The following is an 18,936-nucleotide window of genomic DNA, read 5'->3' as shown; positions in this document are numbered from 1 at the left end:
TTTGCACCCTTGCAACCCAACAATCCCCCCCTCAAACAAAGGACCACAGACCCCCCTCAACATTGTTTTTGATGTTTGAATTCTTAACCCACCATGACTTTTTGCCCTTCGGTCCACCCGATCTACTAGGACTTCCCACCTAGCCGCAGTTATGACTTTTTGCCTCTCGGTCCACCCGACCTATTATTAGGACTTCCCACCTAGTCGCAACTAGGACTTTTTGCCCCTCGGTTCACCCGACCTACTAGGACTTCTCACCTGGTGTCTGGTCCTCTTGATTCAGACACGGGAGCACCCATTTCCTTTGTTTAAGGTTCAAACCACATGGTTAGATTTGGATCATGGCTCATCCGGCGGTTAGTCCGGTGAAGAGCGGTCTCGCTCTGATACCACTTGTTAGTACCGATGGAATCAAAATATCTCCACAATGGTATGATATTGTCCACTTTGGGCCTAAGCCCTCATGATTTTGTTCTTAGACTCTCCCCAAAAGGCCTCATACCAATGGAGATACTTTCCATCCTTTTAACCCCATGATCTTTTCCATGTACTTTAGATGTGGGACTATGTTTGCACCCTTGCAACCCAACAAATTTATTTTATGCTTATATTTTCTTTTGTTGTGTATTTTATTTCCCTTGTGTGTTAACCTCGACCACTTAACAAATTGATCAAACATCAAAATCAAACACCGAAATATAACTCAAGTTAACCCAAACTTGATCAACCTTGACCAGAGGTCGATAATACCAACATAGAGTTTATGAGGACTAGTGAAAAGGGCTCGAGTTTTCTAGAAGTTTTTTTACTTAATAAAAATTTTATGTGCTAAAATTTTAAATTAACACACAAGGGCTACATTTTTCACTCTAGTTGTCAATTTAAGTATTAATGTGCATATGTGAAATGGAGAAATAAATTATTTCTCCTAAACCATGCGTTGTGTGTTCTTTGCTCAAATGAACACAATTACATTAAACCTAACGAGTGAATAGGTAGACCCACGAAAACAAAACTACTAACCTAAATATATCCATGGCAATCTCTTTAAGGTGTTGCATATACACATCGGGACAGATCCAGAAAAAAGAGATGGCTGAGCTTTGGGTGTGAAAGGGATAGACTAAGTAGAAACTTTTTTTTACAAAAAAAACTAATGTGTAATAAATCTAATAGTGAAATTTTTTTACAAAACTTTTTTACAATAAGTAATAAAAAATCTTTCGACTGGACCAGAACCCTTGACAACCCTTAAGAAGATCCATCCCTCCATACACGAATGAAAATGCAAGAAAGTTGAGAAATGTACTTAGACAGATGAGTAAAATTTAGGATACATTTCTAAAGCAAAGTGATTGATGGATATATAGGGTATGGATGTTAGGCATAAGTCGACATGGAATTAAATGAAGCAAATCATAAAATTTATATGATTATTTATAGGTGATCATGATGTAACATTGTTTTACATTTAATTTATGTGGATAAGTAAGAAGAAAAGGGCTAGGAGTGAGAAAAAAATAGCAAAATCTCTATTAATGAGATCAATTCTTCAAGTAAGTGTCTTGCATATAGCAAAATCAAACCCAATTTATGAATAGATCATAATGAATCCATTCTTTAAACGCAAAGTTATCCATCTTCAAATAAAAATATTGTTGGAAATGATTGCTCTTGCACAATATTCATCTGAAAAAGCTACCGTGATAATCAATTTCAGAAATTACCCTTTAAAGTTGATAATCAGAAATTTAAAGTCAGACATTCAAAGAAGCTCAATTAGTCTTCGAAGTGCCATTATCTCTATTTCAAAAAATATAATTTGCATAAGACTTTTTTGCACAATCGTGATACAATCAAAATAGAAAGTTATGCCTCATTTAAGAAGAAGAGAACACTAGTTAATTACCAAAATATAGAGGCCTTGTAATTGTAGTAAAGATAATCAAATTATAATTTGATCTAATCTATTTTTTTCTCTCCTCCATTAATACAAACATATGTTGTTGTTCATTAAGCAATAAATCAACAATTAACTGTGTCATGTAATCCTTTTAAATTAATTAAATGAATTTAAACTCTACTCTTCTAATTATATTGTTCAAGTTCTAGCTAGTAGAAATTCTCTGTGCAATTTCTCAATGAACAGTGTTTTCCTTTTGCTTAATTAGAAACCCAATAATACATATAATATATATTAAATGTCATAGGGAAAAGGTGTCACAAGGTCAAGTTTATATATATAGATGTGAGTGTACATCCAATCTCGTGTTCACATCAATTGGCTGACGACATCTGGCCGGCGCCGGCCGGCATATTCCGAGACCGATGACAAGCATGCATCCCGATCATCTCCATCCTGACGCACGTAACCTAAGATTTTCCGAGACCAGACAGTAACATCATTAATGGTGTCATTTGGCATCAGATAATAATTGAGCTTGAGCGATCGAGGTCAATTAATTAGAGAATTGTCTTACGTATGGAAAGCAAAAAACACACAAAGGGAAAGGCAGATCGATGATTCGGGCAGATAAGGACTATCTCGACGACGTCGTTTTCTCAGACAGCCAAAGTTGCATGCAGAGAATTCCTGGCGCATGTAAGTAACTGGGATCCCTCTCCCTCTCTTCCCCACTTGCAACGTAGAAAAGAGAAAGAGAGAGCGTTGAGTGGTCGTCATTTCCAATGAGACATCTAGGGAGGGAGAGAGAGAGAGAGAGAGAGAGAGAGGGGCGGCAGAGGTGGGGGATCGAGAGGTGCGAGAAAGGGACGTTTGCATGAGACCTCTTAGGTCACTCCCAAGTCTACTGTTGTTTTCGCATGCAGTAATTAATTGCGAGGAGAAACTTTAAAATGAACAGCAAGAGAGAGATCACAGCTAGCTCTGCCGGTCCCTGGATTCACTCTTCTGACTCCTGGTCAATAACTCAGATCAGATGTAGAGCAGCAGCATGCAGCAGCAGAAGCAGCAGCAGCAGCAGTCGCATTATTATTCTTATTAGCTAGCGAGTGGTACCACCACTGTAGAGCTGGCCGTAGCCCCCCTCCATTCGCCTCCGTCTCCGCCTCCTTAGGGTGTTGGTGCTGCCTAGCTCTGTCTTCTTCTTTGTTTTTCCTTTAATTTTTTTTACCTTCGCCCTGCAGTCTCGAAAGAAGAACACAGAATTGAGTGAGTAATTCGTATATGAAAACAAAACAAAAGCTTTGCACTTTTATGATTTGACCTCACACCTCCACCTCGCCTCGCTGATCAGTGACAAAGGAGCAGACAGACAGCAGCAGAAGACAGATCTCAATCTCTCTCTTCTTTATTGCCACCTTTGTCCTTTTCCCAAATTCTTTTCTCTCCCTTTTCCTTTTTCTTTGCCCTTTCTGAACCTGTTTGAATCCTCCTGCAACCGTAATAATATACCATCGCATTGCCCTTCTCCGCCACAGACACAGACGTCGAGGCGAAACTAGGACTTGGGATATATGATCCGACCAAAACCCTCCCTCCTGACTGACTCAGACACAGATGCGCCCAGAGCCAAAGCCAAAAACTTCAAAACTAATCAAGCACCTCGCATGGGATCCGATCAGCATCCCTTAATTCCTTACTCGTGCTGCAACTTTTTTAACTGTGGCCTCCCCTCCTTTCTCCATTTACACTAAAGCCTGCACGGCTCCAAGCCCACACACGCGCTGCTGCTAGCTTCGTCTGCAGTGCATGCATGCAAGAGCTAGCTAGCTCTCTCCTTCCTTCCTTCCTCTTTAACTTTAATCTGCTCGCCCACCCTCGCCGATTCCCTTAGCTTCCTTTCTTACTGCGCGCGCATGGAGATTCTGAGTGTCACCGTGCGCTTCTTCAATTGCTCGTTTTCACCGTTGCTTAGAGAAGAAGCAGGAAGCCTAGGCAGGTCTCTAGCTTCGCATGGCTCTGCTATGAATTCAGAATCAACATTCTCTAACTCCATCGGGGGACCGTCCCAAGGCGCATTAAATCCTTGAAGCGGCTGGTTGTGAGTTATTATTGGGTCATCATGCATTGCCGCACCCGTGTCATTACCTCATTCATTGTTTTGAGAAATGAAGTGGGTGATGACAAACTTGGTAGATCCGCCCCTGCGCTGCGAGATTGATTTACCCTACCACATATTCTTTCATACGAAATGAAATTCACCGTGCTCCGATTGATTGATGTGTGTTCATCATGCCTAATGTCTAATAACAATAATTAATTGTATAACAAAAGCAAGCAGTTACTAGAGATAAATTGAATCTTTTTGTTTAAAACTCAAAAAACTCTTTCACTTAGATGGGGAATTAAGGAGCTAGAGCATTAGGTTCTTCGTTATCATCTTTGACTACTCTTCTATCATTAAGTCGTTTCTTCTCACACTCTTGAGATAAATAATTCCGCAGAGAGAAATTAAGTATTATCGTGTGATATATAGAAACTGTTCTAACTTATATTGAGTATATTTTATAAATCTTGCTTTATTATCCATTAATGTTCCACCTTGTCGGCCTTCTCCCTCAATGCATGCTCCCCTAAGCAACATTTATATTTGAAATCCATAAGTTTGTCAGTTGATATCCTCTCCAGCAACCTCTTTAACAACCACTAAGTCTGACATGCTTTGCCCAAGCAATTAAAGATTTAAATTGGTGTGGAATTTAATGATCTTATGACAAGAAACATGAACTTTAATTAGTTCTTGGTACTGCATGCCTCCATAAACATTGTGGGCTCCAAATAGATCTTCTACTTTAAATATCAAACTAATAATTCTTTTAGATGTCAGAAAGCATCTCTTGTGGTCAAAGAATTTTCTCAAAAATTAGATATTGACTTCAATGACACTTTTAATTCATACATGATTCTACATGGTCGTTTAGGAGAAACTATATTTATAAATTAAGCAACCACAATAAGCTCCTCATTCATATGATTTGATCATTTATTGAATTGGCTACACATCCAAGATCTCTCTAGCTCTGAGATTGACTCATCTCTCTTATACAAGTGCAGAAATGTTTCTGTGATAGATGTGTTCTTATTTATATGAATTAATGACATTCTAATTATGACCAATAATAATAAAGAGGGCATCATCACTCTCCTTTGCCTTCTTATAATCAGGAAGCTCGATTCTTCTAAGCATTGAGCATATTCATAGGGATGTCATTTCTCTTATAAAGAATATATATTTTTAGTCTTCTTCAATAGGGCAAAGGAGAATATATATATATATATTCTTATTTAATTCTATTCTATTTTAATTCTCTTAGAGAAAATATTTCTAAGCATTGAGATCGCAGTAATTCTCTCCAAGTGGCAGCTGGAAAGATGCAGCAGTGGGGACGAGAGAATAGATGCCCCCACCCAAGTCTTCAATAATCCATCATTAATTGCCGCTGCTGAGATCGAGGGCAGTTGCACTATTGAATGAAGTGTTGCATCATGAGTGAGACATACGAGGATTTAGCAACTCGTCCTCTCTCTCGCCGTCCCAAGCCCCCTCCCCCTCCCGTCGACCCTGCGTACTCTGCTGCTTTCCGCCATTTCTGTACTTGCTTCTCGCTCTCTCTCTCTCTCCAACTGCAGTGCCTAGGCGAGGACATGGGCGAGCTATAGCTATGAAGCCCCTGTGGCTGTCCGTATGGTCGATAGATCAATGCAATTAAGGGAGGAAGGAAGGAGGAGGTGGGCGAAGGTAGTGACAGGTGAAAATGGTGATTGTGTGTGCGCCTTTGTTCGATATAATAGAACACACCACGCATGCAGCTGCCTGAGTTACATGCATGCATGTGTATATGCAATTTGTTTTACGTGCCCCATTTCATTCACTCGTTGGCTATCTGCTGAGTAAATTCCAACTACTCATTTGAAACTGATCATGTCCCTGTCTTGTGTGCGACCTCCGTACGGTACAGCTGCGATCAGAGGGATGGGCCGTGGCCGGCGGAAGAGAACACACATTGCAGTACGCGCAGCAGCTATGGCTAGCTAGCTAGCTAGCTAGCGCCCTAGCTCTTCCAAGCCTTCGACGTGGCCAGCGATGTCATTGAAGGGTTGACATCAGGCATCTACTTTACGCCGGCACGCCGGCCTTACCTTAATCTCCTCCTTCAGACATTTGCATCCATCTCAGTTTAAGTCAACTTAGGCTTCTCTTAAGTAAACGAAAGTTTTTCATTCAGTTGCTTTTAAAACATCACTTTAGCATCCACTTAATACAATGTCAACTCAACAAATCACTTATGATCGATCATCCTTTTATTTTTTTTTTTTTACGTAAATCATCTAGATGTCCGGATTAATTTGGAGATAGGCTGTCTTCTTCAAATAAATTCAAAGTATAATTTATATATTAATCTCTAACATATTCATTCTATTTAAAATTTAATAAATTCTCAAAAAACTCACTTAAAGTTTGAGAATATCTAGAAGACATATCAAAATTTTATTTTATTTTTCAAAAGACACATTTGATTACCGTTTCACCTATCTCACCTTCTGATAACTATTGACTTTTCTTTTCTCCTTTTTCTCATTTGCATACAACATTTAATATATTTTTTCCTCTCTCCTCTACCTACTATATTTCCTCTTTCTTTTTTTTCCTTTTAAATAAATTTAAATTTTAATCATAATACATCATCCTAGATTTATTTTATTTTAATTTTAAAACTTTAATAAAAAATATATAATATAAAAGAGGGCTAATGAAATATTAAAAATAATTTCCTTATTTTTTAATATCTAATTATAAATAAAAATAATAAAAAATAAAATTAATAAATCTAATTTTATTAATAAAAATAATAAAAAAATTACTTTTGTGTTGATTTTTAAAAATTAATACCACCACTTAAATACCAACATCATTGTAGTGTTAGTTTTTGAAGATTAGCAATATAGTATTTTGAAAATTTCAAATCATTTTAAGTATTATTGAGAAGACTTTAAAATAGTAAGCGATGACTTATTAAGACTCAGGTTTGTCTAATAAACACGTAGAAGTTGAAATGGGTCCGATCGAAACTCTTTAAGTCTATTAATGAATTTTGATCAAAATTTATTGATAGATCTAAACGACTTAGATTTCTAAAAACTTACAATGAGATTGGAATGTGGAGTATTTAAAGGTAGATATGGTGAGAAATCTTAATTCCGAGTCTCTTATATGAAATTATAAGTTTGTGTCGCGATTGACATAAAGTTTGATATTTTTTAAACCTTTTCGCTATGTTCGAATGGGATGAGAGAAGGTTCATTAACAGAAAGGAAAAGGAGGGAAGGTTTATTAACTTAACATGTGTGTTACCTTGTTTGGAAGGAAAGGAAAGGGAATAAAAGTCAAATATATAAAATTATAAAAAAACCCTTATTTCTTAAAATAAATCTATATGTGAAAAAATATGTATAACCATTAAATCGATTTAAGATTTTTCTTACCAAAATCACCTTATGAGATCAACTAAAATTAATATTTATAATTTAAATAAATAAAAATTTAAAAAAATAATGAGTAGACATACAATAAGCATGTGAAATATAGAATCTGTATACATTGGTACGACAAAGGATAAATCAGTATTTCTATAAAAATTTACTGATGTAAGAAAGGAGTGAAAAGATCGTGCTCATCATTAATGACATAGATCAACATGTGGATATGTAGTATGAAAATTACATGAAATGTGATCAGTACATGTCAATTTTCAATTGGTCCAAATGACCCAAAAGGGTCTGATCATATTTGCAAATACTTTATGCTAACCTGCAATAGCAAATCATGATCTAAATTTTATTATTCAAAATCAATCTGTATCATATTTACAAACATCAAATGTTAAACTGTAGTAGTAAATCATGATACTTTATTTCAAAGTGTCAAACAAACATTTAAATATTCATTAATGTTTTGAACTTTAAGTACGTACAATAATCAAAACAAAATATTTATCTTTATAGAGCAATAAAATGTACAATAGATCCTATTAGATAAATTCTTCTTCCATAAGAAGAACTCCCATATCCACAATATGCTCATGAAACACCTTAGGCACCAAGCCTTTGGTGAGTGGATTTGCCAACATGGAATCTGTACTGATGTGCTCTATCATCACCTGACGACTTTGAACTCTTTCTTTAACCGCTAAAAACTTGATGTCGATGTGCTTAGACTTCGATGAACTGCGATTGTTCTTGGCATAAAGTTCTGCGGCTTTATTATCACAGTTAATCTTTAATGACCTTTCAATTTTAGAAAAATTTAAAAATTTTAGATTAAATAAATTATTTAAGAATTAATATTTTAAAATAGGGATAAAATTGAAACAAATAATATTTAGAGTTGTCTTCCCTTTCTTACACCCCAAATTGAAGTGTAAGAAAATCTCCTTTTTTATGAGTAAGGAAGATTAAAATTTATTCTTCCCTACCCTTCCATCCTCTTCCCTCACTCCTTTCCAAACAAGGTTCAAAGTTTTCTTCTCTTTATTTACCCTTCCTTCCCCTTCCCTCACCTCCTCCCAAACAAAATATTTGAGTAATGTTGGGAATTATTTACGATGATAACGGAGGGTACTCTTAGACTCCAGAGCACTGTAAAAATCTAAAAGAGTTAGAATAAACTCGATTAGAGCTCTCTAAGTCCATCAATGAGTTTTGACTGAAACTCATTGATGAACCTAAACGAGTTAAATTTTTAAAATTTTTTAATGAGATGAAAGATATGAGTGTGTAGAAGGTATATATGATGTTCAATAATGATCAATATACGTAGACGGAGTTATGACGTGCAAACTAGCACAAACTGTGGTGTTGATTTTCGAAAACCAACATTATAGTAGTATTGATCTTTAAAAACCAATATCATAGTCTTTAAAACCTGCACCAATGTTAGTTCTAGTCACACAGTGCCACTATGGTTTTAACTTGTTGGGTTGCAAGGGTGCAAATATAATCCCACATCTAAAGTACATAGAAAAGATCATGGGGTTAAAAGGATGGAAAGTATCTCCATTAAAATGAGGCTTTTTGGGGAGAGCCCAAGAACAAAACCATCATGGCTTAGGCCCAAAGTGGACAATATCATACTATTGTGGAGATATTTTGATTCCATCGGTTCTAACAAGTGGTATCAGAGCGAGACCGCTCTTCACCGGACTAACCGCCGGATGAGCCATGATCCAGATCTAACCATGTGGTTTGAACCTTAAAAAAAAGGAAGTGGGTGCTCCCGTGTCTGAATCAAGAGGACCAGACAGCAGGTGAGAAGTCCTAGTAGGTCGGGTGAATCGAGGGGCAAAAAATCCTAGTTGCGACTAGGTGGGAAGTTCTAGTAGGTCGAGTGGACCGAGGGGCAAAAATTCCTAGTTGCGACTAGGTGGGAAGTCCTAGCTGCGGCTAGGTGAGAAGTCCTAGTAGGTCGGGTGGACCGAGGGGCAAAAAGTCCTGATGGGTCGAGGATTCAGACATCAAAAATGACGTTGAGGGGGGCCTGTTGTCCTTTGTTTGAGGGGGGGATTGTTGGGTTGTAAGGATGCAAACATAGTCCCACATCTAAAGTACATGGAAAAGATCATGCGATTAAAAGGATGTAAAATATCTCCATTGAAATGAGGCCTTTTGGGGAGAGCCCAAGAACAAAGTCATAAGGGCTTAGGCCCAAAGTGGACAATATCATACCATTGTGGAGATATTTTGATTCCATCGGTTCTAACATAACTATCATCATTAAAATTCGAGGAAGCGTCATGAGCAGAATCGAGATACGATGTGTTCGATTTACTTCATCCTATGTGATTGTTGATCGATTTATATATCTGTTATAAATATACTATTCCAAGATAACGTGCTTTTGCTTATCATATTAGTCAAATTGTTATAAACTTTATATATTCTAGTATTCATTTTCCATCACGAACTTATTCTCAGTTAACACTACTATGGTTTATGGATGGTATTAAATAAGTCACCAAGTCTGGAAACTTGAATGAATTTTCAATAGTTTTTCTCAACAACACTCTATCTTTATTGCTGGGATAGTATTAATGTTTGATTTTCAAGAAACGTATGTGTAAATTATACTTATTTTTTCTTTTATTATAAAATTTTAAAAAATTAAGTTATATAGGTCTATAAATAGATTTGGATCAAAACTCATTAATAAATTTAGAGAGTTTTGATTAGACTCGTTCTAACTCCTATATATTTATTAAGTGAATATGAGTCAAAATAAATCCTTATTTACTATTTTAAAACTCTCCCAACAATACTCAAAATGATTTAAAAATTTTAAAATATTATAGCGTTGGTTTATTTGGAAATACAGTCATTTATTTGCATGAAGGGGTTTAAAACCAACATTACACACTACTCTTTACTCTTTAATTAGAGCTTTTTTATTACTTTCTCCACTCGTGGTGTCTTTAATGGTCTGTTTGGATGGGGTGAGAGAAGGTTCATTAACGGAAGGGGAAGGGATGTGAAGGGAGGGGAAGAGAAGTATTTATATTCTCCTTGTTTGGGAGGAAAGTAAGGTTCATTAACATAACATGTGTTACTTTGTTTGGGAGGAAAGGAAAAAGAGTGAAGGTTAAATATATAAAATTATAAAAATATCCTTACTTTTTAAAATAAATCTATATGTGAAAAATATATATATACCTCATGAGACCAATAAAAATTAATATTTATGACTTAAATAATAAAAAAATTTAAAGAAATAATAAGTAGACATATAATAAATATGTGAAATATAAAATCTGTACACTTTGATATGACAAAGGATAAATCAACATTTTTGTATATATTTTTATACAGAATCTTCGGAGAAATTTACGATAAAGGTTGACGTTGAGTAGTGCAAGTGATGAGATCCTGTGACGGCTGTGTTATGTAATGAGGAGCAATGGTGTAAAAATCTAATAGATGAGTTATTTTAATAATTAATATTTTAACATAAGAATAAAATTGAAATAAATATTTTTTAAGTTTTGTTTCTCCTTTCTTACACCCCGATTTGGGGTGTAAGGAATTATGTCGATTCATGGCAAGGGGAAAGCTTACCCTTCTCTCCCCTTCCTCTTCTTAACTCACTCCATCCCAAATAAAGATCCAGATTCTCTTTCTTCTTCCTTACCCTTCTCTCACTTTCTCTCACCTCCTCCCAAACGAACTGTAAAATTCATGTACTTTGGGTCTTTGATGGGCCAAATACTTTAACGATCATCTAAGAATTTACGATTCGATTCTCAATTACGATACATTGTAGAGATTTTCTTTCACTAGAATGACAAATTTAGAATGTTGGAGTCGCTCTTGACAGAACAACTGTATATTTTTCGATTTACGCTGATGATTAATAAGGAATTTTCATGAGACCAAGCAGATCCTTCTAGAATTTAATGGATTCTAAAAATCGGATACCGATCATTAAAAAAAATTCCTGTAAAATAATTTACTTGCGCAACAAGCGTCTCACCTCACGCGAAAGAAATAGCGGCCTTTAACTATCTAATTGGGCCAAGGTCACCGAGTCTTGGGTTCAACAGGAATGGCGAGTGGGCTTTTTCTGGTGCGGTTCAGGAACATTCCGGAAGCAGGATGAACCATCTTCCAAGTCGCGACGCCTTCATAAGCCCCACCCGTCCCCCACAGTTCGATCGCTGTGCGAATCCACTCCTGCGACTGCGAGATCGATCCCTCGTCATGGCCGACGACGCCAAAGCCAAGGGCAACAAGGCCTTCGCCGAAGGCCGCTTCGACGACGCCATCGCTCACTTTTCCGAGGCCATCGACCTCGCTACCGGCAACCACGTCCTCTACTCCAACCGCTCGGCGGCGTATGCCTCCATCAAGAAATACGATGCTGCGCTCTCAGACGCCCGTAAGACCGTCGATCTCAAGCCCGACTGGGCCAAGGGCTATGGCCGCCTAGGCGCCGCATATCTTGGGCTTGGAGACGCCGAACAGGCAGTCGCCGCGTACGAGAAGGGTCTGGAGCTTGATCCTGCAAGTGAGGCCCTGAAGTCTGGCCTTGCTGATGCCCGCGCCGCCTCGGCCAGGGCCAGGGGCTCGCCGCCACAAGGGGCCTCGCCATTCGGTAAGATATTTCAGGGTCCTGAGATTTGGACAAAACTGACAGCGGATCCGACAACCAGGGGTTACCTCCAGCAACCAGATTTTCTCAGGATGATCCAGGATATCCAGAAGAACCCTAACAATCTCAACATGTATCTCTCTGATCCGAGGATGATGCAAGTGATTGGGGTTCTCCTCAATGTGAAGATGAAGGGCCCCATGGATGAGATGGCAACTGAGTCTCCCGAGCCTGAACAAGCGAAATCTCGTCCTGAACCAGCAAAGGAGGCATCAGAACCTGAGCCACAGCCGGAGCCCATGGAGTTATCGGAGGAGGAGAAGGAAGCCAAGCAAAGAAAGGCGGAGGCCCAGAAGGAGAAAGAAGCAGGGAATGCTGCTTACAAGAAAAAGGACTTTGAAACTGCGATTCAGCATTATACCCGAGCTATGGAGCTTGATGACAGTGACATTTCCTACGTCACTAACAGAGCTGCAGTCTACTTGGAGATGGGAAAGGTACCTCTAATACCGTATTAACTTAATTGGTTGTCCCGTGGAACAGGGAAATATGATCTTTATCAACTATATCTTGGTCAAACTAGTGGTCCTTACCTTAAATTGAATTTCCATCATATGTTAGTAATCAAACCTTTTTCTTCTGATGCACGTTGAGCAAACAGTAGATAGATGAAAATGCACGAATTTAAAGTGGTCAGATCAGAGGGAATGTTGATAGTTGACTTGAAATTGTCTAGTTAGAACAGAGGTCTTTTTTAAGCTGTTCCATATTCACTAAGATATTCATAGAATGTAGCATGGTGAATTCAAAATATGTCATGTAGAACTATAGAAGGTCAATCAACAATCACAAGCTATTGTGTTTCCATGCTTGATAACTTGCCCATAGTCTAAATAGGCTAGTTGATTCTCAGTGCTTAGTTCATCGGCAAAACGTGGGTATAACTCCAAAATTAAGGTATATGGGATATGAATCCACAACCTTGTTAAATGTTGTACCATCCTTTGTTGTTTCTAGAATGCCTTTGCTATTTAATGATGTTCCAATTAGTAGATAGTCATATTTGTTGGGATACAATCAAAGTCTTACATTAAAGTACATGGAACATATCATGAGTTTATAAGATGGAATGTATCTCTATTGGTATGAGACTTTTTCGGTAGAGTTCAAAAACAAAACCATAAGTGTTTAGATCCAAAATGGGCAATATCATATCATTGTGGAGATATGTTGATTTCCATCGATTTTAACAATTGATATCAGAGCCATAGTCTATGTAGGGGAGGCCGATAGTATCAACATCATGTCTTGCACTTAAATTGGCTTTATTACATAAGCATATCTCATGCGAGATTGATAACATGGTCTAACTTTTGAAACCTAGTTTCATGAACTAGGTCATTTTTTCTTATGTAGCTTGATGAGTGTCCATGGATTTAGTTTGTAGACTCTAAATGTGGAATAGTAAGTCTATTCTTTAATGAGTTTTGATATCATTCCCATAGTTAAAATGAAAAGTAGGAAGCTCAACTTCAAAGTTTAAAGATAGAAAATCAACTTATGAGTTTAGGTCAAAGGTCTAGAGTTTCTTATTTCAAATAAAAAAGGTAAATCTTTGGCATCAATTATATTTGTAAGTCCTTTACTATCAACCCATTACAAAGCATCAAAATTCTAAAAGATTTTTGAAAATAATTAATTAAGTTACTATGCGCATAGCATTCTTATCTTCCTCAACAATTGCATCCTCATCACTATACTCAATTTTCATTTCTAGATCATCGGATGCAAGTTTTATTAATTCCACTATCCTCGTTAACCTCAAATCTTTTACCTTCCACTCTATTTCTCGTATACTTCATCTTTTTTGTTGAGGTTACTTTGAAGGTGGGAATGATTTTATGGAAAAGGAGGAAATTAGATGCTCTCTTCTATGGTTAACTCAAGCGAATTGTGAATGGATGGAAACCCATAAATAATTTAATGAAAGGATTTGGGTTATTTTTACTTCAGTATGAACTAATGACTTAAATTCTTCCTATGGAAATATCTATAGGCTCCTTTTCTGTCTCAAGTTGACAGAGTAATCATCAAATGGGGACATCAAGATATGGGAAGAAATGAAACAAACAAAAAGATCCAAAAGAAGTAAAGACACATCATTGTCCTTGCCTAGCAGTTGAACTCGTTAAACTCCTATTCCTGAGCTTCTCTACTAGTATCACAATCTAAAGGCCACGGTTGTCTAAGAGCTCCATACCTCACCTGAGTTTGTACAACTAGTGCATAGCAGTTGAACTCATTGGACTCCCATTCCTAGATTTCTCTTGCAGTATGAAATCTTTACCTCCTTACTTACCTGAGTTTGTTCACATAGTGCATGAGCTAGAGTACATTAAAATCCTTGTCCTCAGTGTGGGTAACCAACACCTTCTTGAGGCGTTACTAGCTGTTGATCTACAAGAAGAGCTTGCAACAGAGATTGTGAGTGTTGAAAGCTTGGTGTAAAGGCATTGTGGTGTAGGTTGGCTTAAGTATGATTGGTCATGCTGGCATCAACTTTGTGATTAGTGATGGTTGGGAGGAAATGGAGGGCACTAGCTTGAAGCGAGGAGTTTGTGGTGGAGAATTGAATGGAGACACGAGTAATTTGGTACTTCCTCCCCTTCCCACATCCATTCCTTTTCTGTTCCCATTACAAAGTCATCAACTTTGTGCCTTCCTATCCTCCCTCCCCCTTCTCTCCTTAAATTCCCTTCCTCTCCCTCCTTTCGTTTAAAGTAATCACAGCCTTAGGTTTTGTTTACTCCCATAATAGAAATGGTTTTCGCATATAGTTTTCAAGGTGATTAAATTTTCCCTGGGAAAATCAGTTTGTCCCCAAACATGTGTGCCTATAATTGTGCAAAACCAAAGGATTGAAGTGGCAAAAAAAAAAAGTCAAGAAAACCTTGACAAGCTTGTAGATCTAGGTGAGTTGGAGTGTTGGTGAACTTGATTGAGGTGGGACAGAGGCAGTGGTTAAGGTTTAAACAAAGGTGATGGTGAGTTTGATTGAGGTTGAGGCAGAGGTAGTGGCAAGTTTGACTTGGAATCAAGGCATAGGGTACAACCAGCTTAATTGAGGTTGGTGCAAAGGCTATAGTAAATATTGGGGCTAAGAGGCTTGGGTGTAGCACTGAATGGAAAAGAGGCGAGGGTAATTTTGTTTGGGTTGTAGCACCAAATGGGGAAGAGCTAAGGGGAATTTTCCTCTTGATCTCTTCGTCTTTCCCTTACCCAAGGAAAAACAGGGAAGAGCATACAACATGCTCATCATAGTGTATGTTTCCAAAATATTTTCTATATGCATTTGGTGTTGGGAACTGGGATATTCCTTCAAACAAACAGGGATGGAGAAGTAGCTACTTGACAAAAGCAAGTCGATGACAGGTGGTGAAAAGAAGACAACAGTCCTGAATCTCCTGATAGAACTTATAAGATGAAAGATTGGGTGAAAAGTGTCATCAGAGAACAGGTTGAGCAGAAGTCAAGAGAAGAAGACTGTGATTGTGGTTGTTGAACAACTAGAACACTGAAAAGGAAATGATGAATGTACGTGAAAGAAATGAAACATGAGTTGACTCATGTTCTGTGCATGAGTCAACCTGAGTTTGCGCAGATGTTTGATAGTCTACATGAATTCACTCTGGTTTGCATGTCCACAACCATTTTTACTTGGTACACAAGTATCTGGTCATGAGTAGCTACACGTCTGAGTCAATTCTCCCGGTCGACAACATTGATGACAAGTTAAGAATCCATGTATTTTGCCCGCATAGACAAAATAATGAGTGGAAACTTTTCTCAATGAAAAAGAAGAGTGTTGCCCTGAAGTTATTGGATTATGTAATGAAAAGGAATGGTTTGAATGTTTTTCTTCAAGTTCGTAGTCAAGATAGGATTTCTAGTGTTAGATTGTTGCTCGTGTTAATATTATGCTCCATACAGAATAATGCAAGATGATCTCAGTGCTTGCTTTACAGCTTTTGATTACTGAAGCTTGCTAATGGATTTTTTTTTCTGTGGACAAATAGATCTTGTTTTGAATGATTTAAGTATTGAGGTTGGTTATTTTGTACATAGCAGAGTTGCTTCAATTAGTGCTTCTGTTGCTTCAATTAGCAATGCTTCTTATTGGAAATTCCATAGTATCTTATTGAGCATTTAAAATAACAATCTCACGGTGCATGTAACAAATCTAATTGTTTATAGTTATCCTTGCAAATAGATGCCACTGAATCTGAGAACCATTGATGTTCGTTTTCTTATAAATGAGGGCTAAGTAGTACCTTTCTTATAAATACTGATTTGTTTATTTTTTTCTTGCTATTTAGATATACTTCTTAATGCCTTTATCTTCTCTTTCTGGACATTGTTAACAGTCAACAAATCATCTTATCTTCTGTTTGAACTGATGAGCAATAATAAATATCATGTATGCAATACTGGGACATATTTGGCAATAGTGATGTCCACACAACTTTCATATTTTTTTTTCTTCAATAAAGGCGTGAGTTTATGCAATTTTTTTGTCTTATAATTACTTCAATAGCCTGTTAGATCAAATTGCTGGCTTAATATTCAATAGACTTCCAACATTTGTCTGTTTTCTGCAGTATGAAGAATGCATACAAGATTGTGATAAAGCTGTTGAGCGTGGAAGAGAACTCCATTCTGACTTCAAAATGATTGCTAGAGCATTGACTAGGAAGGCAACTGCACTCACAAAACTTGCCAAAACCTCCAAAGACTATGAACCTGCTATTGAAACTTTCCAGAAAGCTCTAACTGAGCACCGTAACCCTGACACTTTGAAAAAACTAAATGATGCTGAAAGGATGAAGAAAGAATTAGAACAGCAAGAATACTTTGATCCCAAATTAGCAGATGAAGAACGCGAGAAAGGTACTGTGTCGTGTTTTTGATCCTTATCCTTTGTCCATTTCTTTTGTGCAGCAATTGTCTGTTTTTTTTTAAATAAGTTTGATGAACTTATACCATTTTGCATTAAAGTGGCTTAATAACAATGTGCTATTGATATTTTTACTGTCCAGGCAATGAACTTTTCAAGCTGCAAAAGTATCCAGAGGCAGTGAAACACTATACTGAAGCTCTTAGGAGGAACCCGAAGGACCAAAGGGTACTTTTCCTACCTAGCTTGCTTCTTAAAAGATGGGTTTAGGGTTTAGGAAATTCTGTCTTGTGCAATCAAAAACGCCCACTCGCTAATAGGAATTCTAACTCCTACTCATCTTTTTTCATAGAATTTTGACATTTGATGACTCGTGCTTTTAAAGGTTTACAGCAATAGGGCAGCATGTTACACAAAGTTGGGTGCTTTGCCTGAAGGTCTTAAAGATGCCGAGAAGTGTATTGAACTGGATCCATCATTTTCTAAAGGATACACAAGGAAAGGTGCAATCCAATTCCTTATGAAAGAGTATGACAAAGCCTTAGAGACCTATCAGGAGGGCTTGAAACATGACCCAAACAATCAGGAGTTGATGGATGGCATCAGGAGGTAGGGAGCTTCATTTGCTATCGCAAACTTCTTACTTCGGCTACCCTATTTTTGTTCTTCTTGATACTAGCAAAGTTCTTACTTCGGCTATGCATTTTTATGTTCTGCTTGATACTAGCAATATTCATAATCTTGTTTCAGGTGCGTTGAACAGATCAATAAGACCAACAGGGGGGAAATTAGTCCAGAGGAATTGAAAGAGAGACAGGTTAGTACGTCACCTATTGCCGTAAATGTTTCACTTTTGTATATGTTATTTACTCGAATCTGTTTCCAGGCAAAGGCTATGCAGGACCCAGAAATACAGAGCATTCTAACAGACCCTGTTATGCGACAGGTACCTTTTAGTTCCAGAATTTAATTCATACCATTTGTATTTTTAGTTCCACGTGGAATTATTAAATTATTGTCTGCCTTTTAGGTCTTGATTGACTTCCAGGAGAATCCAAAGGCAGCACAGGATCACCTTAAGAACCCTCAGGTGATGCACAAGATACAAAAGCTTGTGAGCGCAGGAATCGTCCAGATGAAGTAGAAGTGAAGTTTCAGCAAACTCTGTTCTGGCTTCAACAGGATGTGAAAGTTCTTGATGAGCTTCTCAGTAGCGAACATAGTATGTCACATGTGCTTTTGGTCCCCTTCAAGTTATTGTTTCTGCTACTGCCTGTCGTGATTTTTCGTGATCTAATTTCATTTATCTTGGGAATGTTTTAGTTGTTTTTTTAGACAAATGGTGTCGACGATCTTTAGCGGAAAGCATGCAAGGTGTTGAATTAAAAAACTGAGTAGAATATCATGCTTTAAAAATGTAAAAGTTCTAAACACTCAAATTAAGATCATTCGATAACATCTAAATGAATTTAGCTAAAGTTTATAGGCGGCATGAAACTCTCAGGTAATGAGTTGTATATAAAGGCATTGCCATATGATCTTTTTGGCTATTTGAAGAGTGTTGTTGACAAACAATAGAAGTCGAGATCCATCGAAAGATTTCCTAGCGAGGGTCAAAATTATCAAGGACACAAGAGATTGGACTGAAATACATTTTCAGAGAGTTGAAGTTGAGAAAGCCAGAAAATTTGTCATTCTCTAGTATTCTAGTCATAGTTATAAAAATTGAAGTGAAAATGGGTTTTTAAAATGGATTTGACATAGTGCATTATACTAAAAAACTTAATTAAACAAACTCAGTTGAAAAAAAAATACCAGTAAACAATTTGATATAAATGCACGTGAAATAGATTGATATAAAACTTAAAACAATTTTCTTAT

At 37.2% G+C, this 18,936-nt stretch overlaps 1 protein-coding gene across 1 annotated transcript; it reads left to right on the top strand.

The window, feature by feature from the left end:
• Window positions 1–11,679: 11,679 nt before the first annotated feature.
• LOC141847656 (hsp70-Hsp90 organizing protein 1-like) lies at window positions 11,680–18,372 on the top strand. Its single transcript, XM_074735718.1, has 7 exons — window positions 11,680–12,598; window positions 16,760–17,048; window positions 17,198–17,283; window positions 17,441–17,664; window positions 17,806–17,872; window positions 17,942–18,001; window positions 18,086–18,372. The coding sequence occupies exons 1-7, from the start codon at window positions 11,711–11,713 to the stop codon at window positions 18,197–18,199; spliced, it is 1,728 nt and encodes a 575-aa protein (XP_074591819.1). The 5' UTR covers window positions 11,680–11,710; the 3' UTR covers window positions 18,200–18,372.
• Window positions 18,373–18,936: the final 564 nt, after the last annotated feature.

Source organism: Curcuma longa, chromosome 1, assembly GCF_044706935.1.
Source record: "Curcuma longa cultivar G26 ecotype Majalengka, Jawa Barat chromosome 1, ITB_CL_G26_1.1, whole genome shotgun sequence".
Taxonomy (NCBI): domain Eukaryota; kingdom Viridiplantae; phylum Streptophyta; class Magnoliopsida; order Zingiberales; family Zingiberaceae; genus Curcuma; species Curcuma longa.
The sequence above is the reverse complement of the archived record's forward strand: the minus strand, read 5'-3'. Positions and strand labels throughout refer to the sequence as shown.

Coding starts and splice junctions, on each gene's coding strand:
- LOC141847656 (XM_074735718.1), top strand. CDS start 11,711: ATGGCCGACGACGCCAAAGCCAAGGGCAACAAGGCCTTCGCCGAAGGC. Junction 17,049..17,197: donor AGATGAAGAACGCGAGAAAG/GTACTGTGTCGT, acceptor TTTACTGTCCAG/GCAATGAACTTTTCAAGCTG. Junction 18,002..18,085: donor CAGACCCTGTTATGCGACAG/GTACCTTTTAGT, acceptor TCTGCCTTTTAG/GTCTTGATTGACTTCCAGGA.